Source organism: Pelodiscus sinensis, chromosome 9 (genome assembly GCF_052426305.1).
Source record: "Pelodiscus sinensis isolate ZL-2025 chromosome 9, ASM5242630v1, whole genome shotgun sequence".
Lineage (NCBI taxonomy): Eukaryota > Metazoa > Chordata > Testudines > Trionychidae > Pelodiscus > Pelodiscus sinensis.
The window spans coordinates 6,187,744-6,213,040 of NC_143060.1; the positions used below are offsets into that span (position 1 = coordinate 6,187,744).

Below are 25,297 nucleotides of genomic sequence, written 5' to 3' on the forward strand. Positions count from 1 at the left end.
CAAAGCAGCGAGGTAAATAATCCCCAAATAAGAGTTAGTTTCAGGAGGACTCTTTTGTAGAGAAAAAATATACCTGGACCACTGGCGAAGAGACTCTGAGGGGAGTGAAGCGCAGGAACAGGCTTCCTGGGAAGGTTGTGGAGACCCCGTGGCTGGAGGTGTTTAAGAACAGGCGGAACAAACACCTGTCAGGGATGGCTAGGTCACTCATTTTTGCTGAGCCCCTCCCCTCTTCAGAGAGTCATGTGCTCTGCGAGCCTCCATCTTCCTCCGGAACAGTATTTTGTAGGGCTTGGGGTGCTCGGTACCTGCAGGGGTCAGTGAGGGTCCTCACGACACAAGAGTTCGGAAGCCTTCACCTCACAGCCATGGTCAGGTGGCCTCTCAGGGCCAGCAAACTGTGCTGTGCTGAAGGACAGGAGCCAGGATAGGAGCAAAAAGCTACACTCTGTGAACCCTGGCTCCCCTGCCAGACACCTGCTCTCCCTGCGCAGGGCCTGTGCAGCAGGAGACGTGGATGGGACTCTGTGTTAGGAGCTGCACTTAGGGGCTGAGGTCAGGAAAGGGCTCTGTCTGGAGGGGTGATAGGTATTACCAGGGTGCCTCTTTGCATTTCAGGCTCCCCCCATCCCCCTCAGCTCCCCACTGAAGCAGTGTAACTGCTGGTTTGCGGCTGCTGCAGGTGCAGCTAGGGGGGAGGGAGTATTCACACACCGAAGCAGCTACAGGGAAATGCTGCATGTGCTGTAGAACAGCTGTAGAATATGGCTCCTCTGTGCAGATTGGCCTTGTATGTACGGTGCTGGAGCTCCTGCTGACGTCGCTGGGTTTCTGTATATGGCCCGCTCAGGTGCCGCACAACTGTACATACCTCCCGTGCTGCTGAAAAGCTTGAGTGGCCTGCAGTCCCTGCCAGCCCTGCCTTTCTGTGCATCTGTGCAGGCTGCCCTGCTCTGCCCACACCGCACAAGGACTCTGGTGCTGGGTCAGGCTTTGCACGTTCAGCCAGGATCGTTTTTTTAAGATTACAAGACAAAGAACAAACAATACAAGAAAGAACAAAAGAAAAAACTCTGGGATGGGCGGGAGCGTGAGAGCACAGTGTGTGAGTCTCTTTCCACTGTGGGAGTCTGCACTGAACTGAGCTCCAAATGGCAGCTGTGTCCTGCAGCCCAGCAGGCAACTAGTAAAGACACAGAGCACAGGAAACCCAAATGGAAACATTTATCTTGCTACATATAGAGAACAGCCCGTGCCTGCAGGCGTCCCTGGGATATGTCACAGGTCTCATTGGGTATGTCTACACTACAACGTTAATTCGAACTAACTTAGTTCGAATTAGTTAATTCAAAGTAAGCTAATGCGAACTAACAGATCCAGACTAAAAAACTAGTTCGAATTAGCGTTTTGCTAATTCGAACTAGCATGTCCACATTAAGCGGACCCTGAACCAGGCTTAAGGCTGGCCGGAAGCAGTGCCGGCAGGGCATCAGAGGAGGACTTAGAGCGTGGAGATGCTGTCTCAGGCTAGCCGAGGGCTGTGCTTAAAGGGTCCCGACCCCCACCCCAGACAGACAGTTCTCAGGGGTGCCCCACTTGCAAAGCAGTCCTGGCTTGGAGTGCCTGGAGTACCCACACTGGGCACATCACAACACTCGGCCATCAGACCGGCTGCACTTGCCGCAGGCTGCCATCTGGGTAGAGGGGGCAATTAGGGGGCTGCAGGAGAGCTTCCACCCCCAGAAGCCCGCAGAGCCAGCCCAGTCCTCCCCATCGGGGGTGTGTACCCCATTCCTCCCTCACCTCCTTCCACTTACCCTTCCCTAGCCCCTTTTCTTGATGTACAAAATAAAGGACAATTGTGTTCAAATATGGAATCTGTCTTTATTGATCAAAACTGGGGGAGACTGGGAAAAGGAGGTGGGAGAGGGGAAGAGAGAGGCTGGGAGAGGGGAGAGCAACTACAATGATCAGGAGTTGGGAACAGGTCCCATATGAAGAGAGGCTAAAGAGACTGGGACTTTTCAGCTTAGAAAAGAGGAGACGGAGGGGGGACAGGATAGAGGTCTCTAAAAGCAGGAGTTGGGTGGAGAGGGTGCATAAAGAAAAGTTCTTCATTAGTTCCCATAAAGAAGGACTAGAGGACACCAAAGGAAAGGAATGGGTAGCAGGCTTCAAACTAGTAACAGAAAGTTGTTCTTCACAAAGCAAAGAGTCAACCTGTGGAACTCCTTGCTGCAGGAGGCTGTGAAGGCTACAACTAGAACAGAGTTTAAAGGGATGTGAGATCAAGTCATGGAGGTTGGGTCCATGGAGTGGTATTAGCCAGGGGGTAGGAGTGGTGTCCCTGCCCAAGGTTTGTGGAAGGCTGGAGAGGGATGGCACGAGACAAATGGCTTGGTCACTGTCTTCGGTCCATCCCCTCCAGGGTCCCTAGGGTTGGCCGCTGTCGGCAGACAGGTTACTGGGCTAGATGGACCTTTGGTCTGACCCAGTACGGTCATTGTAAGCTCAGGGCTCAGGGTCGGGGGTCTCAGTGGACCACCTTGATTTTCATGCACACCTGCTCCTGGGTGGCCAGGCTGGCAGCTCTCCTGCCCTAGACGGCCACTTTCCTGTGCCTAGTGCGGAGGTCGTGGACGAGGTCCACGATGTCCGCACTAGCCCAGGCGGGTGCCCACCTCTTGCGGTCCCGGGCAAGCTCCCGGGAGCCGCCAGCCTGGTCCCGGGAAGAGGGGGTGGGCTGGGGGGCATCAGGTGGGTGGCTCGATCCGTGCCAGGTGCAGGGTCTGCTGGCTGGGTGCTGGCAGGCTTGCACCTGGAAGGAGCACTGTAACCAGCCCGTGCCCCTTTAAGGGGTCCGGGGCCAGGAGGGGGGCAGTAGAGTTTCCCTGGTGTTGGCCAGAGTGGCCACCAGGGAAAGCTGGGGAGGGCTAGCCTCCCACTAGTTCGAATTAAGGGGCTACACAGCCCTTAATTCGAACTAGTAAATTCGAACTAGGCTTAATCCTCGTGGAATGAGGATTACCTAGTTCAAACTAAGCACTCCGTTAGTTCGAATTAAATTCGAACTAACTGAGCGCTAGTGTAGCGCCTATGAACGTTAGTTCGAACTAACTTTGTAGTGTAGACATACCCATTGACACTTACATGCTGTGGTACCTCTGTTCTAGTACATGTTAACTTGCTGAGTGAAAATCAACTCTCAGAAATTACTGTTATTCCTTGCACTTATTCACTCATTGAGCACTGTCCTTTGGCATTTCTTCCCTTCATTTACAGCATTGCATAAGCTGACAGAATTATACGGGAGGATATATACAATGGGGAAGCTGTTGTCAACGATAGCCGGGTATCTGCTGATGTCAAGTATAGACACGTGGGTGTAGCAAGGCTGTTTACATGATTTAAAACACTCACCTTGGCACACAGAAGAATGTCCAGAAAATCCAAGTACTTCTTCTTCTTCTTCTTTTCAAGTTCTTGCTGATCTTGGAGGGACGTCTTCCTCTCTTTTATTACTTTATCTGCATATGAGAATGGCAAACGTATTAGCTTCACTTCGACATCACGGGGATATGTCCTTCTGGGATGGTCAAAGGATCTTCTGCTTAATGCAAATGCCAAAATGGACACATGGTACTTTAGAGCAGGAGATGAGGTCTCCTAGAACCAAGTATTGGGAAGACATTGTACTTTGTACTTCTAAAGTACAGACGCTTCCCTTGGAGGATCTCACAGAATGTCACAAACAGAGGAATCATTATCTCTATTTTGCAGCTGATCAAACTGACCTGAGAAGAGACAAAGCCACTTGCCTGAAGTCCCACAGGAGATCGGTAGCAGAGTTAGGATAGAAACCAGGGCCAAATCCACCCTTCATACAAATTCCCTGAAGTTCATAACGTTCCATCATAGTTGGATTTGGCTCAAGACCTACTGACTACCGGCCTTCTGCCTCAATTTTACAGCCGTCATTCTTGCCCAGAGCATTAGGGGGGAAATGTCTTCATGATTTCCACTCACAGATTCTCTTCTGATAGATCAGTGAAGAATAATCACACCAAACTAGGCAACAACTTACAGTCAATAGGAGACACAGAGGAGGGCCCTAGGAAATACCTGTATGGAGGTGCGCTAGTTGGCAGGCCTCTCGAAAGCGACGTCCTTGAGGGCTGATTCGATAGATTAAATCATTATAATATGGAAAAAAGCGGATTCTATGGTACACCAGGTAGGTCAGGTCATAGACAGCTTTGATGTAGCCATCGGAGTCACTGAAGGAAAAGGACGGTTCAATGAGGCGATTCTGGGTCTGGTTGTCAAGAACATTTTTGTTAGTATTTGAAAGCACCTGGTACTGACCTGTCAGTCTGGCAGTTGCTATGACAACTGAAGGCACATTTCATGATGCTGTCTAGGGTCATCAAACTGACATGTTCAAAGAGCTCCACCAACTTATCCACTGTGATCAGCCGTTCCCACTTGTCCTAGTGGAGAAGACAGAGATGAGGAGGGACGGGATTCCAGACAAGGTTTTCACGTGGTACATTGTCAATCTGTTGTAATTCTTATAATGTCTCCCACCACTGGCATATCTAATACACAGCAGATATAACCGGAAATCAAGGTCTATTAGGACTTGTGTTCATTTTTGCTGGTTTCATAATAGACATGATTTGGCTGCCGGCCCTCTTCACATAAAGCAATGTCATCTGAGCAAAATTTCATTGCCAGTTCAACAGATAACCAAATCTTCCTGGCAAGACAGAACCTGATTCCAATGCAGTTGGATTAAAGGGTGTGTCTAAAAAGTGCTTGAGATCAGCAACTGAGTGACTATCTCTAGCAAACTCTGTTATTTGCCAGCACTGGGAACCAACTAAGGTAGGTTTAGCAAGACTCATTAAAAGGCGAGAGATTTCATGATTATTTTTTCAGTGTTCAGAGCACAGCTCACATGGTAATTGAAAAGCTGGAGCTATTTTGGGCCAAGATGTTTTCAGTGAAGTTACCCCAGAGACAATTTGGCTCAGAGACTTTAATAATTATTAGGAACATTCAATCCTTGTGAATTCACAGTTTCAAGCTAACGAGAGTATTGTGCAATAAAAGGGCCCTTCCAACAAGCTGGTATAGTAGAAGTGGGTAGCTTATAGACAGTGTGTAATTACATATATATTTCATTAATTTCCTCATTGTCCTCCTCTACTCTTTTTGGTCTGTATTTGTTTTTGACTCTCTCCCTCTACCATACACTACTTCACACTAGCCCACGTAGTTGTTTTTTTTTTCTTTCGCAGTCAGTCTATTCTCATTTAGCTTCTATAGAGTCATAAAATCATAGAACACTAGAACTGGAAGGGACCTTGAGAGGTCATCGAGTCCAGTCCCCTGCCCTCACAGCAGAACCAAGCACCGTCTAGATCATCCCTGACAGATGTCTGTCTAACTTGCTCTTAAATATCTCCAACGTTGGTGATTTCACAACTTCCCTCGGCAATTCATTCCAGTGTTTGACCACCCTGACAGTTAAGAAGTTTTTCCTAATGTCCAACCTAGACCGACCTCCCTGCAATTTAAGCCCGTTGCTTCTTGCCCTACCCTCAGAGGCCAGGGAGAATAATTTTTCTCCCTCCTCCTTGTAACAGCCTTTTAGATACTTGAAAGCTTCTGCTATCATGTCCCCTCTCTGTCTTTTCTTTTCCAAACTAAACAATTCTTTCAGTCTTCCCTCACAAGTCATGTTTTCTAGAACTTTAATCATTCTTGTTGCTCTTCTCAGGACCTTCTCCAATTTTTCCACATTTCTCCTGAAATGTGGTGCCCAGAACTGGACACAATACTCCAGCTGAGGCCTAATCAATGCAGAGTAGAGTGGAGGAATGACTTCTCGTGTCTTGTTCACAACACTCCTCTTAATGCATCCCAGAATCATGTTTGCTTTTTTCGCAATAGTGTCACACTGTTGACTCATATTTAGCTTGTGATCCACTATGACCCCCAGATTCACCCACATCTACCTTTGTCAGGCTGAGAAAAGTTACTGTGGTACGGTTCACTTTATTGGAAACTTGGTGACAGAAAAATATCTGGACCGCATTCTCAGCTGATGTCTGTTGGTGCAGCTCTATTCAGTTACCAGCTAGTGGTCTGGCCCTTTTACTAAAAGAGTTGCAGAGCAATTGTGCGAATCAATGTGTATGGAGCACCTCACTCTACTGTCTTCCAATTGTTCAACATCAGGCCCAGTGATTTCCCCAGCCCTGGAGCTGAAAGCACGGTCACCGGGATGAGTCCTACCAGCATCACTTTGGTAGAGTCTGCCATCAGCGCGACATAAGGTTTCAACACGTCATAGTGAAACCCTGGGGTCAGCATCCTTCTATGCTGGAACCACTTTGGCCCATGTAAGATCAGTAATCCCTTGCCTGCAGGGATAGAAAACCAAAGAGTCACTCAGAACAATTCACCGTTCTATGAATTACTCTGATTTTTGTGGCGTTCATCGTAGTCTTGGCTCATTGAAAGGAGGGAAACTTGAAAACAGGAATACGTAATTCTGTGCCTAAGCAAGTCCTCATGGGTCACCGCCGGAGGGATGGTACCATGAGGGAGGACAGGGAGTTTTGAGGACTTGATAGAGGATTGGAAAAAACACACCATTGGAGAGGAAAGGGGATGGTACCTGTGGCGTAGCGAGGGTGTTATGCCTCTGGGGGCTAAGGCAAAATTTGTGCCCCCCAATCATTTGCTGACTCTGACCCTTGGAAGGGGGGGGAGCTTGTACCACATCTTCCTCCACCCCATCCAGTTTGGGGCCGGGCCCCCACATGCACTAACCCGCTGGTGGCCAGGGAAAGACACTGTGTAGCGGCTCCCCGGAGATGGAGGAGGGTCAGGCTGGGGGCAGAGAGGACGGGAGGGCTCCAGCTGTCAGTGGTGGGTGGAGGAGGAGCAGGCAAGCTGAAGGGTTGACAGGGGGAGTGGAGGGGACTCAATTAGCACCCAGTGTGGCGCCCAGGGGCAACTGCCTCCCTGTCCCCCCTCGCTACACCACTGGCTGGCACATGCTAAAGCAAAGCAGGAAATGTGGAAGGGCACTGATGTGATGTGTCACCTTATTGGTCTGTGGATCGGAGACCCAACAAATGAAACCGGAAATACTTTCGTTTTCCAAAGTGGAAACCTTTGGTTGTCCAATGAAAGCTTTATGGGCTCTGGTTGATGGTAACCAGTTTTATTTTGGTTGGAAACCAAACATTTTAGTTTTCTCATTTTGGGGGGTTATTTTTGTCAGTTCCCTGGGCTTTGGAATGATCTGTTGCAACAGACATTGGCAGGTGGGAGACATTCATACTCAGGGTTATCCTCATGCACAAAGTGTGGGTCTACTCAGTGTGAGTGGCAATTTGACCTCAGCGTGCATGCGCTTGGTTGAATCCACGCCCGGTTTGCTCAGTTTGCAGAGAAGAAGATGGCGGTCCTGTAAATTCAACCTCATTTCTGAGAGTCAAGCTCGGTTCTTTCCTTGTCAGACATCCGCAGTGACACCTGCCAACCCATTTGACTGCAGAGAGGTTGCCATGGTGGCACTGAGGACATAGTCTGAAGACCATGAACCTGAATATGAGTAACTGAGGGTATCATTTGGTCTGAGCAATCTTTATTATGCGTTGGTTATGGGTGACAGTATTGAGTGTCATCTGAAATATCAGATATTAGGCACTGGGCAGCAAAATTCTGGATTAAATGGAGAAATGGTCTAGCCTAATAGAGACCACAGTCATCCCTAACAGCTTTCAATCACAGAATGGTCATCTTCTCTGGTTTTATAATAGCAAGGAATACAATAAATCTAATTACAAGAGAAGTGTGCGGCCCACCATGAATGGTTGAAGCAAGACAGCAAGGATTAGAGCTGTATACTTGGGTTAATACTCCAGCACCTAACATGCTCTCGATTCATTCATGAAACTGGTCAAGAGGATGGACAAAGAATGATTCTACATACCGATCCAGGGAATTAAGAATCTGTACGCTGTCATATCCTTGGGATCTGTGGAATTCAACAGAGTAGATCATTATAGTGTTAGGGGTGACACACTGCGAAAACGAAAATGTAGATGTGTTTCTGGTATGAATTCTTCTAATAATGGTGAAGGAGCTCAGGTAACTAGGAGCTTAGAGGTACAGGAATTAGCAAAATATTGAATTGTCATTTACCACACGATTAGTACATTTTAAAGAGAGCCTTTTTACTTGTAGATGCACACCAGACTGGGGAGGAGGAGGATGGGAAGACGACCATGGAAGCTTTGAAAGATTTTATTATGGAGGAATATGCCTCATCTTCAAAGGAATTTATGTGTGAGGTCCATGCTATATTAGTGCTGAATCAATGCCGAGAAATTAGGGTCATCCAGACTGGAACCACATTTAGGATGGGCAGCAAGAACTTCCTCTCTGAAAAAGTTTTCCCATTCTACACAGAATCGTGTTGAAATATACTTGGAGATAGTAATCTCTTCAGGACTGGGACTGTCAGAATCCTTAGGTACTGCAGGAGCTGTAACAATAATGCAGGTGGCCCCTGACTTGCAGTGTGATTGGTTCCCGGGGAAATGTCGCAAGTCGGAGGCGTCGTAACTTGAACCCTCATTTACCATAGATGCCACGTGCTGTTGTAAATGGTGGCCGAGCACATAAGTCAGGGGGTTTCAGCTCCTTCCACACTTACAAAAATGGTGGTAAGTGTAGTGGGTCGGAACTCGGGGGGGTCGCATGTCAGGGGTTTCCTGTAATTAGAGCTTCCTACGCCAGAAAGAGAACGCAACTAAAAACTGTGGGATGTCAACTAGTAGACTTTCTATGCAGCTGATCCTTGGAACAACTTAGATCCTAGGAAGCCCTAAGCCAGACACATTTCTGAGGAGGAAGGTGGTGGGTTTAAATTTCACATTGCGGGTGAATATTGAAAGTGTCCCGACATAACTGGGAAGGAGTGGGCACATGGGAAGAGTGTAAAGGAGAGAACTGCAATAATTGACAGAAGACACATGCAGGAAGAGGAGTCCAAACGGCTTTCTGTGAAACAACACTTGAGGGGGCATCGAGTGGGAATCTCTCTCAAATAAGAGCCAATGACTTTACCTCCATGGCCAAACACAGTTTTGGCGTAATCAGGGTGGTGGATTACTAAGGAACACAGGAAGCTCCCAATCCATACCGGAAAGGCATACGGGTACTTTTTTGCCCAAGATGAAAGGTGCTTTAATTCTCTCTCTTGAGTAATCTGCAACGATAGGGAAAAAGAGAACGCAAGAAAGAGTTTAGGGAGACAGGAGTGAAATTCACCTCAGCATGGAAAGTCTGCACAAAGTCTTCTCTGCAGGAGATGGTGAGCAGGTGGAGTGGACTTGCAATGAGGGGCTATGCACCTTGACATGACTCCATCCACCCCAAACTGGCTGGGGTAGAGAGGACCAACATCCAACACTTAGTAACTATGCAGTACTAGAGGGAGCTCTGTTGCAATCCTTTGAATATCAAAATGGGAAAGCTTAACACATCCCTGGTACTGGGGAAATGGATTGTTCTTTTAGAGAAATTTCTACCTGTAAATTGCTGTCAACATTTTCCTCTGCAATGTTTAAATAAAAAACTGAAACCAAACACCTGAAAAAGTGTGTGTTAGTTACAATTATTAGGCTGATAGCTATTAAATATTCTCCTGTCACACTGTTTAACTATGAATATATAGTACTGTAGTAAAGGAAACAAGCAAGCAGCTAAGCTTCCTAGTTAAGCAGCAGTTGGACAGAAAAGGAGCTGCGGATTACAGTGGATGAGGAGCTGGATATGAGTCAACAGTGTGTCCTTGTAACCAAGAAGTCTAACAGCATATTAGGGTGTATTAGGAGGAGCATTTCCAGCCGATCTAGAGTCGTGATTGTTCCCCTTTATTCAGCACTAGTGAGGCCGCATCTGGAGTATTGTATTGAGTTCGAGCACCCCACTACATCTACAGATGTGGACGCATTGGAGAGGGTTAGGGTTAGGGTTAGCTTTGCATCAAAAAAGGGAAAAGGACAAAAATAAGATTTTCCTCTGCAAAATTTTTGCCCTAATCAAAAAGTCATTTTTGTGGCCAAAATTACATGTTGACAAAATATCAAGTTTCTACTAAAGGATGTTGCAAGATCTAAAGCAGTGCAAAATCAGAAACCACATTTTAAACTAGTGACACTTAGATCTCCTTAGATCCTTAGATGTTTAAGAACCAAATAAGTGATCAAATTACCCAAAAGACCCACAGACATGTGAATTCATAGAAACATAGAATGCTAGGGCTGGAAGAGACCTCAGGAGTCATCAAGTCCTGCCCCCTGCCCAAAGCAGGACCAACCCCAACTAAATCATCCCAGCCAGGACTTTGTCAAGCCGGGACTTAAAAACTTCTAGGGATATTCCACCCCCTTGCTAGGGAACTCATTTCAGTGTTTCAACCACCCTCCTTGTGAAATAGTTTTTCCTAATATTCGACCTAGACCTCCCCCGCTGTAACTTGAGACCATTGCTCCTCATTCTGCCATCTGCCGCCACGGAGAACAGCCTCTCTCCATCCTCTTCGGAATCTCCCTGCAGGGAGTTGGAGGCTGCTATCAAATTCCCCCTCACTCTTTCCTTCTGCAATCTAAACAAGCCCAAATCCCTCAGCCTCTCCTCTCTCCTCCTAAGTCATCTCCTCCAGCACCTTCATCATTTTAGTTGCCCTCCACTGGACCCTCTCCAATGCGTCCACATCTGTAGATGTACAGAGGGAGGCTCGAACTCAACGCAATACTCCAGATGTGGCCTCACCAGTGCTCAATAAAGGGGAATAATCACGACTCTAGATCTGCTGGAAATGCTCCTCCTAATGCACCCCAATATGCCGTTAGCCTTCTTGGCTACAAGGACACACTGTTGACTCATATCCAGCTCCTCATCCACTGTAATCCCCAGCTCCTTTCCTGCCCAACTGCTGCTTAACTAGGAAGCTTAGTTGCTTCCTTGTTTCCTTTACTACAGTACTATATATTCATAGTTAAACAGTATGACAGGGGAATATTAGATAGATCGACAGATAGAGCTATCACATTTTTACAGCCAAATGACTGACCAAGTATTATTTTATCAGCTACAACTGGCTAAAAGCACTGTAAAAGCATCCTGACTAGTTAATAGTTTAGATTGGTTAATAATTAAATCACACAGCCTTGGTCTACGCTAGGGTGTTATTTCAAAATAACTCCCCTTATTTGAAAATAACAGGTGGAGTGTCCACCCTTCCACGCCCGTTATTTTGAAATCGTAACTGCTGCTTTTCAAGAGGAATAATGCTTATTTCAAAATGGTTATAGCTCTGCTGCTGCTATTTCAGAATAACCACCCCGCAGAGTCAATCAAATTCCTCCCCAGTGCTTCCTGGGGCTCTAAGTCACAGTAGCAGATCCACATAAGTTCCCAGTGTAGACATTCCCACAGTGTTTTACTGTCATGTGCAAAAAACACCCTCAGGAGACACATTAAAGAGACAGTTGCCACTTACAAGCCAGAGGCTGAATGTCATGACTTTAAACATTGACTGGATGACAACCTGTTTGCATTTAGATGCTGGGAACTTTGCCGTTGGGCGCAAAAATGCATAAATCCCCCGATGTCTGCACCATGAAACAATGAAAACGTTTGAAATAAACATTCCCCCTGTTCACAGACACAGCAGAGTTTGCTTAAAGGGCTGGAGCTGGAAATGACTCAGTTCTTTTGCGGCTGTATTTTTCTTTTCCCCCCACACAAACATTCCACTGACATACAGCTGTGGTCTCCGTTAAAGAGTAGGACAGGAAAGGCATCACTGGGTGACTGATGCCCCGATTTTAGAGGAACAGGCCTGGGATTCAAAGCTTTGTCCTATATATAGGGGCCCTGCGGCTGGAGATACTTTAAATTAGGGATGTAAGCAACTAGTCGACTTCTGCTTCTCGGATAGTCAACTAGTGACTCGACTAGTTACTTCCCCCCCACCTCGATTCCTCCACTGGTCTCATGCTCTCCACGGTGCTTCCACCTTTGAAATGTAGCAAGAGACAACAGGGCTCTTGCTACATTTCAAAGGCGGAGGCGCCCGTATCGACTAATTGAATAGTCGATGCAAATTCAATCGACTATTCAATTAGTTGGTTCATCTAAATTTAACATCCCTGCTTGAAATGGCTGCTGTAGCCCCAGCGACAGGGGCTGGGCAGCGTTTCAAGGCTGGCTGGGGGAGGCTAGCACCATGGCCGGGCTTAGGAAAATGGCTCCCGGGGTGAACTTGTATTTTGGCATCTCTGGAGTGTCAGTATGTAGTAGTGTCGGTGAAAATGTCCGAAATAAAGCCGGAATCTCAAAAGTTTTCGCACGTTTACTCCAAATATTGACACAAAATGAGATTCACTTTTACTATCATAAAGGATGTAAGTCACAAAAACATTAGCGTGGGTGGTCAAATAAACTAACCATGAAACTAAAGGCTAAACTAATGAATAAGGACAAATACAAAATGCTGTTCACCAAGCTGTTAAGAGTCAGCAGGCAGCGCTGTGAGCCATTGCTTGTGACAGGATTGTGAGCCCCGGCCTCCTCCATAGACGGGGGGTGGAACTGGCGTCTCAGGAGATGAAGGACAAGGCACGTCCTTGGCGCACACGAAGGAAGCTGCTCAGTCCTTTGCTCGCAGGATGCAGGGCCTGCTATTGTCTCTGCCCCATTCTTTGCAAAGGGAATGGTCACTATCAGCCCTTTGGCCAGGCCCTTCCTTTAAGAGCTACGTGGGGGAATGGATGCGTTCAGATTAAACATTCACTCTAAGACGTGAGCCACAGAAGGCGGCTGCTGGGTGTGAAGGGCATCAGATCGCGAAATGAAACAGCCGGTGAAAAATGGGTCACTCATCCTTCAGTGGGTTCTTTCGCCACAGTCTGGGCTGATCTGCAGAAGCCCTGGCAGCTCCCTTGTCGCAGCTCCACTTCCTTCTGATGCCTGGTGCCTGGCCTGCAGCTCAAGATAAGCTGTCGGGGGCTGCATCTTCCTGCACTAACCGTCCTGCTGCAGCCCTCTGGCTACTCCTGACTCATTTCAGACTGAGGAGGGGATGGAGGAGGCCACTTTGACTGCGATTGCAGAGAATGCTTAGGCACCTGAAATCTCTGGGGTATTTTTGTTTTTGTAAATAACGTAGGGTGCATCGACGCTGCACCCTTAGCTCAAAATAAGTTACACAATTTGAGCTTTGCAAATTGCGTAGCTTATTTTGAGTTCATTTCGAAAAAGCTTATTTTGTAATTTGGCATCTCTACACAGCGCCAAATTTCAAAACACACCGCTATTCCGAAAAGTCCCTTAATCCGCATGGAACCAGGTTTACAGGGATGTCGGAATAGCGAGCCTGTTATTTCAAAATAACGGGCTTGTTTCAAAGACACAGAATAGCTATTTCAGAATACTGGAAGTATCCCAAAATAGTGCCGCAGTGTAAACATATCCTTAGAAATTAGCTGTGGATTTCACAGTACACACAAATCCTGAAATATTTCCATCAGTAATAATTAAATTATTTACAGGTAGGGAAAGCAAGAAAAATGCTGCTTGAGATCTTGTTAAGGGTTAAAATTCAGTGATATAATCTTCTAAACTGGGCTTGTTACAAATGGACAAGTGAATAAATAGTTTAATCGACAAATCATGTCCGGTTTTTGGATATTTATTTTGTATATCTTGACAGGTGATATTGCCATTTAGGGCACGTCTACACTACAGGACAACGTTGAATTAAGATACGCACCTTCAGCTACGTTAATTGCGTAGCTGAAGTCGAAGAAGCTTAACTCGGCTTTTGGCGCTAGCTGCAGGAAGTCGAAGGAAGAACACTCTTCCTTCGACTTCCCTTCCTCCTTGTGGCAGCAGTGTTAACTGCATCGACCGCAGTGCCTCTCTCACTTTGAATTAGTTGGCTTGACTAGACCCACTAATTCAAACCCTAGAAGATCGACAGCAGTAGTTTCGATCTTCCTCTGCAGTATAGACATACCCTTAGTGGTTTTTTCTGTTTTGTTGTAGTCATATTGGTATCAGAATGAGAGCCACAAGATAAGTGAAGTAATATCTTTAATTGGACCAAATATGGTTCGTGAAAGAGACAAACTTTGGCACTCCAGAGAGCTCTTCTTCAGGTCTGTGAGAGCTTAAAAGGGCTAATCTTTCACCAACCAAAGCTGGTCCAAAATCAAAAAAGGTATTACCTCACACATCTTATCTCTCTCTTCCTATTTTAACAGCTTTAAAACTTGAACTATTTAAGTCTCAACTTCTACTGTCATTAAAAAAATTATCAGGCTCCCCCCCCCATAATTTCCCACAGCTGTGAAAGTTATAAAAAGACAAAAAGCTTAAGAACATCTATTACACAACGTTATAAGAAATAAAAGAGTGCATTCCACCACGCCCATTCATAAACAGCAGCAGCAGGGGTGAAGCATTTCAGAGTGGGGTGGAGGATGAAACAGAGCCTATATGCACACTGCGTTCCTTCTGTGCAAGTCTCAACAATCGCACCTTATCCTCAGATCCTCACACGAAGAACCCCAGTGACTTCCAAAGAGTGTTTGCAGGTTAAGGTGGGAGCAAAGCAAATTTCCTTATTCTTAATCTTGATGTAATAACAACACTGTGTCCAGCAACAGCTTTGACAAGGCCTCTGCCCTGAGAATTTTCAGCAAACTGAATGCACAACTCGTAGTGAACACGTAAACAGAACCCGGGGGTGTGAATTAGTGATCAAAAGTTGAATGAAAGGTTTGTGTTTCAGCTAGCCAGGCACCACCCTCCGCTGTCCTTCCATTTCCCTCTTCTGTTGGGAGTCAGTTTGTAATAGTGTAGTCAATTAACCGATAAGTAAAAGCTTATAGGTCCATTAACGCTATAGACTACACACATTTTCCTCCCCCGCCCCCAGTACATTTTTTAGCAGGCTGGCCAACAGCCCAGCTCAGTCCTGGCTTGCACCACGTCTGGGAGTTCAGCCCAACCACCAGACAGGGGCAGCTGCAGCTCTGAACTGAAAGTGTATTAGGAGCCAGGTGGGCTGGCAGCCCGGCTCAGTTCTGGCTCACACCAGGTCTGGGAGTTCAGCCCAATCCCCGGACAGGGGCAGCTGCTACCTCACATTGCTGCCTCTGACACAGAGGCAGCAGCCCAGAGTGACAGGCAACCAGTCCACAAGGGGAGCTGGTTTTTAAACGTAGCTGGGAGGCTGCACATGGGAGAGCTGATCTCAGTAACCCACTTATCTCCTCCTGCCTCATATTGGGGAAGCAGCAGTCCCCCCCCCCAAACACACACACACACACACACACACGTCCTCCCCAAAAAAGTGAGTGGTGCTTCTGAGCCAGCCGGGGAGCAAGAAGGGCAGGACCTTTAGCTGCTGATGGGGGAGGGCACAATTTAAAGGTGTCCCCCCCCCAACAACTGAAATGTCAGACTCCCCTCCCTTCCCTAACCTGAGCAGCCTTCCCCCTTCCCGACTGCTCCAGTCTCAGCTATTTGGTGCACATGCTCCTTGTTTATCTCCTCTGTCATGGCGCACACACACACACACACTCACTCGCTCTCTCTCCTTCAACCCCCACAAAACTCAGCCTCTTCCAGCACAGCCTGCCCCACCCTCTCGCCACAGGGCTCCCTCAGGGGCCCTCTGTCCTGGGACGATGGGAAGCCCCCTCTCCTTGGGCACCCACCCTGCTGCTGCTCACACCAGAGCAGAGGAGTTACCTGAAACAAGTGAGCGAGGGCCTCTCTCCTCCCTGACCCGGGTGGAGCTGGCTGCTGGGTTTCCCCTCCTGCTTAGCTGGCTGGCCCCAGATAAGGTCACCTGAGACTGCTGATGTGCGCCCCTATCAGCACATCACCCTGAGCTGCCCTCTTCACCCATATCTAGGCACTGGCTAGCACCCACACCTGCCTCTTCTGCCAAAAGTTCTGCCCCTTCCAGGGGCACAGACCCAGCCCCCCACCTTGGCCAGTGCCCCGGCTGTTCTGTCAGCAGCCCTATCAGTGCTGAGATCAGTGACCCTATCCCAGATTTTCACACTTTCTGTGTGGCCCCCCAAACTGCCCAGGACCCTTTCCTAACACACACTTCCACACACCCCACTCTCTGTATTTACCTTCACCCTTCCCCCCTGTGCTAGGTGTATAACCCCACGTCTTTCCCTACCTGAGCGTAGTGGCCGTACAGCCAGTGGCTGGGGGCACCCGGGAAGCTCTCCAAAGCTTTAAGGAACTGCTGTCTCTTGTGGTACAGCTGGGTCACTTTCAGCAGCACACAGATGAGGCAAAGCCCCGGAGCCAGGTACAAAAGCAGAGAGGAAGGGTTTGCTATTTTCTCCAGCACAGAAGCCATGGCCCTGCCTTCTCTGGGGCCCTGACAGGCTCTGAATCTCTCCCTGCGCTCACATGCCTTATGTATCTGGGGAGCCAATTGTGAAAGCAATAGATTTCCCTCCCCTTTGCACGCCTCCCAGCTTGCCTGTAATGCTGGGGGTTGGGTTACCCGCCCAGAATGAAGCTAAGGGCTGAATCAAGCAGCCTCACAACTAAGCCTCTGCATCGCCCTTTGTAAGGATGGTAGGGGAGGGTTAAAGGAGGAGTAAAGAGAGGGGCGATATTTGTGCAACAACCCACCATGTATGTATGTCCTGTCGTGAAGCGTGGGATGTGTCCGGTGCCCAAACAGCACTCCTGGGACCGGGTCCCTGACGGGGGCGCAGGCCCTCAAGTAAATAAGCGCTAATGGTCAGTACCGCTCTGTCGGGCTTGTTCCCATTAAGCCCAGCATCGCTCTGGGGGGCAGGGCAGGGGCACTGCTCCAGCAGGGACTGCAGAGCTCTCCTGTCCCTTGGAGGACTTAACACAACACCCCATCTGGGGTGCACACCAGGGCAACTCTCTGACCCCGAGTCTCAGTCTCTGAGAGGAAATGGCCCGGGTGTGAAGCTGGCAGGCCCGGGTGTGAAGCAGACGAGTGGAGAGAGAGAGGCGCTCTCCTTATCCCCTCTCCTCCTTCCTTCCTGCCTTGGGTCCGCATCCAGCCGAGCCCCCTGGCACGTCGCTCGGAGCTGAGAGGGTCACTAGAGTCTGTGGCCGAGAGGGCTCTGAGGGCTCTGCCAGCCATGGAGCCAGGTCCCCCACCCCTGCGGCTCTGATCGGCCGTGTGAGAAAAGGGGGCTGGAAACTGAGGGGAGCTTCAACCCCCTGCAGCAGCACAGCAGGAGGGGGAGGGAACAGCCCGGCCACCTGCATCAGCGCACCAGCTAGAGGAACGGCTGGCCTGCCCTGCCCTGCCCGGCTCTGGCTTCCCTCCTCCAAACTAGAAGGAGGCAGGGAGAGAGAGAAGGGGTGGGGCTGCCTCTGGGACTGCCCCGCACGTGCACTGAAGTTCTTTTGGGGGGGGGCAACATCCCCAGCTCCCCCCCCAGTTTTGCCCCCTGCATTTTGGGCTTCTGCTGCATGGCGAGTGCCAGGGATCTGGGATTCAGTCCTGCTGCCCCCAGCTTCAGTTTTGCGGGGGAGGGGAGCGGGATCAGGGCTTCAGCCCCTCAGCTCCTGCTTTCAGCTCCACAGGGGTTCCTAGGACTTGGGGCTTCAACCTTTGGGGGAGGAGCATGATGGGGATCAGGGTTTCAGCCTGCGGGCGGTGGGGGCATGCTGGGGACTGGGTGCTGGGAGGGTGCTGAGAATCTAAGGGTGGTGGTGCCCAGGATTGAGGAATCAGCCCAGCAGGGGCTGTCAAGGATCTGGGCATCAGCCGGGGTGGGGGGGCTGTTAATTCAGTGTGGGAGGGGAAATCAAGATTTCAGCCCTGCAGCAGGTTCCAGGGATCGGGACTTCAGTCCCACAGCCTGAACGTGCTGCATCCCCCCCACCCACCCCTCCTTCCGAAGGGTTACTAGGTGTGCGGTATTCACCTGGACAGTCCATTATTTTCACCTCCTGTCCGGTAAAAAATATCAGAAAATACCAGACACCTAAAATGTCCGGTACTTTCTGATTTTTTCCCCAGCCAGGTGGCGAAAATCCCGGGTGCTTACCAGGTTCCGCAGGGGAGCTGTCTGGCCCGGAGCAGGGAGACAAGGTGGTGGACAGCTGCCAGCAGCTTGTTAGAGCCAAAAAGCCGCACAAGCTTTTCTTAAAGGGGCCATACTTTTTTCCTCAACAACTTTGGTCACCCCCCCTTTTTTTTCCTCAACAGAATTTTTTCCCGGATTTTTTTTTCTTTCCGGGGGTGGGATCGGTATTTTTGGTTAAACCATCGGGTAGCCCTACCCCTTCGGGGTGCACATGGGGAAGGGTGACACAAGCTCTTGACCCCACCCCCCACATCTTTACTCCTCCATCACACACATGCTGCCTCTGCACCCTGTTTGAGAGCGCCTCCTGCTGGCCACACATAAGAGGCTGCTGCGGCTGTGCTGACCATGACTGACCAGCAGAGGACGTGCCAGCACAGAAAATACAGCAGAATTTGCCTGGTTTTTTTAAAAAAAAGTCGGGACACCGGTGTGAAGGCTTAAATAAGGGACTGGCCTATAAAAAATGGGCCAGATGGCCACTCTACTGCAAAACGATAGCACGGTGTCCAAAATAATACACACTGGCTTCTTTTCATTTACATTCTTATGTTTAAGGCTTGAGGGCAGAGCTCCCCTCCCCCCTCTGGCCCCCACCAATCCTTCTATAAAAACTCTAGGGCCCAGCCGGAGAAGGAGGCCTCAGGGCTGTATGGCACAGCCTTGTGCATAGACATAGCATGAGTTTATATTCGACGGGGTAGGAGGGGAGGGCAGGGTCTAGCAGGGCTCAAGCCAGCTCCAAATGATAGGTTCCAGGGAAGGAATTTGAAAGCAGCTCAGGGTGTAAGGAGGGGAGCCTAGGGGCTGTGTGTGGACGGTGGGTAGCTCAGGATGCAAGCAGGTGGTAGAGAGGGGCTCTGTGCAGGAAAGCGTAGCCCAGGGTGCAGGGAATGGGTAGCTAGGGCTGTGTGAGGACAGGGGAGAAGCTTAGCATGCAGGCAGAGGGTTACTAAGGGTTGCCTGCAGGCATGAGGAGCTAGAGGCTGTGAGCAGCCAGGGGGTAGCTCAGAGTGCAGGGAACGGGTCACTAGAGGCTGTTTGCCATGAGGGTTCCCCTCTGGGGGTCCCCCTGTTCCCTGTGGGCTCTGCCAGCCATGGAGCCGGGTCCCCCACCCCTGCAGCTCTTCCCAGCTGTGGGAGCACACAGGGCTGGGAGCTGAGGAGCTGCTTCAGCCCCCTGCATCAGCACCCTGGCAACATCCAGAGGAGCAGCTGCCCCATGGCTCGGGCTCCTGCCTCTAACGTGGCCAGGGGGCAGGGAGAGAAAGAGCAGTGGAGCTGTTCCCTGGGCTGTTGGCTTGCTAGAGAGTCCCGCAACTCTGCCCACGGGCTTTGGAGGCTTCTCCCCAACAGGGAACACTGGGAATGCAGGCCTCAGCTCTCCTGCTTCCAGCTCTACCTCTCCTGGCTTGGAGGGGGCAGAGTTCAGGGTTGGGACAGCCTGTGTGTGTGTCCCGGGATCGGGACTTCAGCCCCAAACCTAAAAGGCCTGGCAGACACCCTCCCCATCGGGAAACCCTGCTCCTTGGTGCACATGGGGCAGGGGCCACAAATCCTTCACCCCTCCCCCCCACACCCTCATCCTCACCCCTCCATCACACACAGGCTGCCCCTCCTCCTACTGGCTGCCTGGCTTTCTGCCTCCGCTCCCTGCCTGAGAGCGCCACCTGCTGGCCACCGCCCACTGCATCCATATGCCAGCCACAAAGAGGAGGCTGCTGTGGCTGCGCTGACAGTGGCTGACCAACAGGGGGAGCACTGGAATAGAAAATATGGACAATTTGCCCATTTTTTTAAAAAGGGGGGGAACCCGTAAAAGGGCTTAAATAAGGGACTGTCCCCTTAAAAACAGGATAGTCACCCTATCAATAAAAATACACAGCTGTGGCTCCACCGTCCCTCCCACCCCGACTCCCTCATCTTCCTTTCTAAGTGTAGAATTGGTGTTGGCCATCTTCCTTTCCAAGTGCTTATCAGCCTCTTATAACTATTTAGTCTTTAAGGTACTACTGGACTATATGTTGGTTTTTAAGTCTTTCCTGTTACAGACTCACTCGGCTATCCCTCTGAAGCTTATCTACTCACTGTCTCTTTTTTCCTTCCTTCTCTATATTTTTTCTTCCTCTCCCCCTTTCCCTAATTCATTCTTGGATCTGAACTTCTAACACTCTGGTCATCTGAAGAAGTGGGCTGTGCCCATGAAAGCTCATGATACCATCTACATGTTTTGTTAGTCTTTAAAGTGCTACCAGACTATTTGTTGTTTAAGTTTTTCCTGTTAAAGACTAACTTGGCTATCCCTCTGAATATTTTCTATGTTAACCACAAAGAAGTGTTTAGCCAAACTACACCTACAATGGTAAAGCACAGCCATGGTTTTGACTAGAACCCACTGCGAAAATTTCAACCGAAATTCGTGCTTTTGACAGAATTCTGCTTTGAAAAAAATCTTGCAGTGCTTTTCTACTCCACTGGCAGGTTTAGCTTTGTTTAGTTCCAAATTACTTTGTGTTGTTTTTTTTTGGCCTTTTATTTAAAAGTGAAAGTCGGAACAAAAAACTATTGATGATCGGAGAACCATTTTTTAAAATTGTATTAATATGATTTTTTAAATTTCATTTTGTGGGAAATTTTGATTCCCCCCTCCCCCCAGGGTGTGTATGTGTGTAATGCATTTGATGTATGCAACCTTTCAAGCAATTTAAGATTAGTCAGGAAACTGTTGCAAAGTGACTACTTGCAACAAATTGCTTGGGAAAGTTATGTTCATATCTTTTGGTGTTTCCTTAGCCGCCCTGGGAACTTTTACCTCCGGAAGAAAAGAGTAATGGGGCAATAGGCAGGTCTGTATAGCAATATCCCAAGACTCATTCTTCAGGGTAACAGTGTGGGGTGAACACCCCATCACTAGCTCTCTTCCCCTCCTTCACCAACATGGGTCACTGCCAAGCCGCCTAGTCTCTAGGGGTGTCAGACCACAGGATTAACATGGAGATAGCAGTAAAAGCCCCTACCCCACTGCAAAGCCCTTACTCCCTCATTGGGGCATCAGGGCTTGAACTCAAGTTGCTGGGCTGGTGTCCATCTCTATGTGGCTGACTTTCAGGTGGATGGTGACCCAGGCAGGGTCAAGCCCTGGCTGCCCATGCAGTGGCATCTATGGGATCTGGGCATGTGATGAATATGAGCTGCTAAGGAGAGTCTGACTTACCTGGAGAGTAAGGAAAGGGTTAAGCAACTCTGAAGATACACCTGAGGGAGGGGGCTCCAGGCATTCAGCCAATGAAATGCAGATAGGAATTTTGAACTGAGAGAGGGGTTTTGTTTCCTCTCTCTTACTTTGTTTTTTTAGATCAGAGCAGTTTTTCCCCAGGTAGCAGGAGAGATGGGCTCTCCCAGGAATGGACTCCTTGAAATGTGTAAGTAAGGAAAAGTTTAAGTCATCCATCAGATTTTATTGTTTTCCTTGTTTGGGAGTTTGGAAATCATGTCTGAGCTGGTTAATTGTTTTTCTCTTTTGTAACTAAGGATTACAGCCCGGGGATTCTCCCTGAGTCTATTTCAATTCATGGCTTTTAACACCTAGTCATTTACTATGCTTGCAACAGTAGTCTTGTTTTAATAATAAAAGTGTTTTCTTTTTGTTTTAATTAACCGATATAGGCTGATTTTTGTGTCCTTAAACCTATGTGCCTACGTTGCCCGGGAGGAGCAGAGCCCCATTGTTCTCTGCGGATTCCCTCTGTTTTCCCAACTCTAAGCAAAATGAGGTTGGGGGTAGAGGGAGAGCTTTGCCTCAGGGAGGGGATTCCAAGTGATCTCTTCCATGGAAAAGGGCTTATTTTATATATTTTTTATTTACACTTGGTGGTGGCAGCAAACCAATCGTCTTTCTTTTGGGTCTCAGGGAAACTGAGACCGGACAAGTTTGTCTCTGGGAACTTACAGAGACAGGTTCTTACAGAGTTCATTCTGCTAGCCAGCCCCCATATCTATACTTGAAGTGTTAGGTTGGGGGATTGAGATATGACAGGGGGGTTTCCACTTCCACCATTTCTGTATATTCTAGGGTCTTGGCCCATCCTGTGCAGCAGGGGCCTCTGAGGCTGCCTCAGGCCCTGTGGCCAGGAGTAAATATGGCTACCTTTCTGGCACCACCTCCTGCTGCTCCTATTGGCTCCTCTATAACCAATCAGAGTGGTGGGGGAGAAAGGTCCTCAGCCCTGAGAGCCCCACAGAGCGCGTAGCCCAGAATTCTGGTGGCCCAATATTAGAGTTGTGGGGGCTTGCTGGAATTAGCAACACTTAATTATATGTGGACTAGTTCTTATGTTTCCCTCTAGCTTTATCCATATTCACCCATCTCTGCTGGTCTTTCTAATACACTGGGAGCAACTTGGAAAGCCCGTAGAAAGACACCTTTACAGAAATACATCCTAACTCCCTCCCCCAGGTCACCATCCAAACCCTCTGCTCCCCCCTACCCTAGGTCCCTACACAAACCCCTCCCAGATCCTGTACCCCCATAATCCTCTCCTGCACCCAAACACCCTCCGAGACCCTGCACCCCATTCTCTGCCCCAAGTCATCACGCAAACCCTCTGCAGTCTGCACCCGCTTTTTCCCTTCTCCCAGGTCACAATTCTCTCCCAGACTCTGCACTTCCTCCTAGAGCCCCTCCCCCAGGCCAGAATCCTCTCCTGCACCCATATTCCCACCCTGACCTTATACCCCAATCCTATGACCCATGTCACAACCCCCTCCTTCACCCAAACTCCCCCTCAGACCTCACACCATCTCCTGCACCCCAGTCCCTTACCCCGGGCACCCTCCTGCTCCCAACTTTTATCCTAGACACACCCACCCCCATCTCTTTCACAGAAAAGTGTGGCCTTTGACCACTTTCCAAAATTTTGGAGTTCCCCCCCACACAAACTTATTGCCCACCTCTGATCAAAATCTTTGAGTCTTCTCTCCTTTTCCATGTTATGCCTCACTTTCTAGTTAGCTCAGGTCTTCAGCTAGAACAATAAAGCAAGCACAGCACAAAGCCTTGTTTCTCGCACCTCCCTTCTCTGTGGGGTCCAAAATTAGAATACATCTTAGAGCTGAGGGATCATGTTATCGTTCCACTGAATGCTATTGTCTGTAAAACAGAAGTCTCAGAAATGGAGATTTACGTAAGGGTGAAGTGAAAAGCGTCTATTCAAAGAAAATGCCTTTGTTTTAAGACGGAAACTGCTACAGAATTAAATCAGTTACGGCAGTTTGCACCAGCTAAGCAGGTTCTGGCTCTTGATTTCCAGGGTCTGTAATGATTTAAGCCTGCAATTGTGTGGACAAAGAGATCTGTTTAGAGCCATCTGAAAAGGCAGCCGGCAGGCCCATTTCAATCAGTCTCGCCCACACTCATGATGACTCATGGCATATGCCTGGAATATGACTATTGTGTTCCCTACAGGGGTAGCCCCTCCCTCCATAGGCCAGCCTACTGAGCTGAAAGGCACCACTATGCTCAAATTATAGGGTTTTTTCAGTGTAAGATGTGAGTCGGGGGCAACACTCGAGTTATAACTTGGCAGTAACTCGGCATTGAAGACAAACCTTGATTAAATAATTAAATAATCTGCTGTAGCGTTCTACACATAACGAGAATCAGGGGCTAAAGTCAATACCCCTAAAGGAAAGGGCAAGTCAGAGCAGACACAAGCAGGAAAATCCCTGCTTGAGAAGTGATGCATTTATTGGGAGTGGTTTTGAACATAACCAACTCATTTTGGCTATTTCCCAGCACTCTTGTGGCATGGTGATGGGAATGAATTTGGATAGATGGATGAATAAATGAGAAACACATGCTCTAAATATACAGAATAGTGCTCACTTGTTTTTACTAAGGCTGTGTCTAGACTACAAAGATAAATCGGAAAAAGAAATGCAATTTGTGGTATGCAAATTGCATTTTTTTCTGATTTACTTCCGAAAGAGGCTTTTCTGACATTTGGCCTGTCTACACGGGACCAAATGTCTGAAAAAAACCCTCTTTTGGAACATCCTGCTTCCTCGTAAAACGAGATTTATAGGAATACTGACAAAATGTGTCTGCTTTTCCAACATTTTTTTTCCAGAAAAGTGGATGCATTCCTTGGAAGTGGCAGAGCTTTTCCAGGTTCTCTCCAGGATTTTGGAAAAGGTCTGTAATCTAGACGTACCCTAAGGCTCTGTTTATCAATGTTCAATTATTAGAAAGAACTGATGTTTTCATAAGTAGCTTGTCAATTGTTCTAGAGGACTCTAAGGTAACGTTTAGACTGCAAGCTTCTTTTAGAAAAACTTCCTCCGAAAGAGAGTGTCCACACTGCAAAAGTGAATCAAAAAAGTGATTTGCTTTTTCGAAAGAAAGCGTTCAGACTGAATGGATGCTCTCTCGCATGTAAGCTGTGATTGCTATGAATGGAATGGCCCCCAGAGCACCTGTATTTTTTCCTCTTTCCTCTTCTTGCAAAGAACTCCCTCTTCCCCATCCGCACATGCCTTTTTGCAAAAGAGCTCTTTCAAATGAGGATTACTAATGCCAGAACACCCCCTCTGTTTTTTCGATTTTCTTGCAGAGGAACGCAATTGCAGTGTGGATATTCCTCAAGTTTTGTTGGAAAAATGGCAATTTCTCTGACAAAACTTTGCAGTTTAGATATACCCTAAGCAGGGGCAGATGACCGTTTTGTGGGGCCCCTGGCAGCATAATTTCGCGGGGCCCCCTTTGCCACGGCGCATGCGCGGGGCTTTTTGAAGCGCGGGGCCTGGGACAGCCACCCCATTCGCCCTGCCCTATATCCGCCCCTGACCCTAAGAGATCCATTGGTTGCTTATAGCCATCTATTGTGCCTTTTTTCTGATGTGTCCATAACTCCCTATACCAACACGTGCTACTTCTCTCTGCTACATGCTCACTATGTCTGTCAATCATTTATTAATCCTTTAGGGTATGTCTACACTACCCCGCTAGTTCGAACTAGCGGGGGTAATGTAGTCATCCGCAGTTGCAAATGAAGCCCGGGATTTGAATTTCCCAGCTTCATTTGCAT

The 25,297-nt window shown here is 48.5% G+C and overlaps 1 protein-coding gene across 5 annotated transcripts in view; it reads right to left on the bottom strand.

The window, feature by feature from the left end:
- LOC102451250 (cytochrome P450 4B1-like) overlaps nt 1-25,297 on the bottom strand; it is a 113,748-nt gene that overhangs the window by 39,197 nt on the left and 49,254 nt on the right. For 2 of the 5 annotated variants that reach the window (XM_089780403.1, XM_089780402.1), the window contains exons 1-7: nt 16,301-16,544; nt 9,154-9,295; nt 8,015-8,059; nt 6,304-6,431; nt 4,366-4,490; nt 4,123-4,277; nt 3,421-3,527 (exon numbers count right to left, since the gene is read on the bottom strand). In XM_089780403.1, coding sequence (XP_089636529.1) covers nt 3,421-3,527; nt 4,123-4,277; nt 4,366-4,490; nt 6,304-6,431; nt 8,015-8,059; nt 9,154-9,295; nt 16,301-16,486 — 888 coding nt within the window. In that variant the 5' untranslated portion in view covers nt 16,487-16,544. Of the gene's footprint in view, nt 1-3,420; nt 3,528-4,122; nt 4,278-4,365; nt 4,491-6,303; nt 6,432-8,014; nt 8,060-9,153; nt 9,296-16,300; nt 16,546-25,297 lie in introns of those variants that run through there. The other 3 variants (XM_089780404.1, XM_089780401.1, XM_075935928.2) reach the window with 3 other exon arrangements.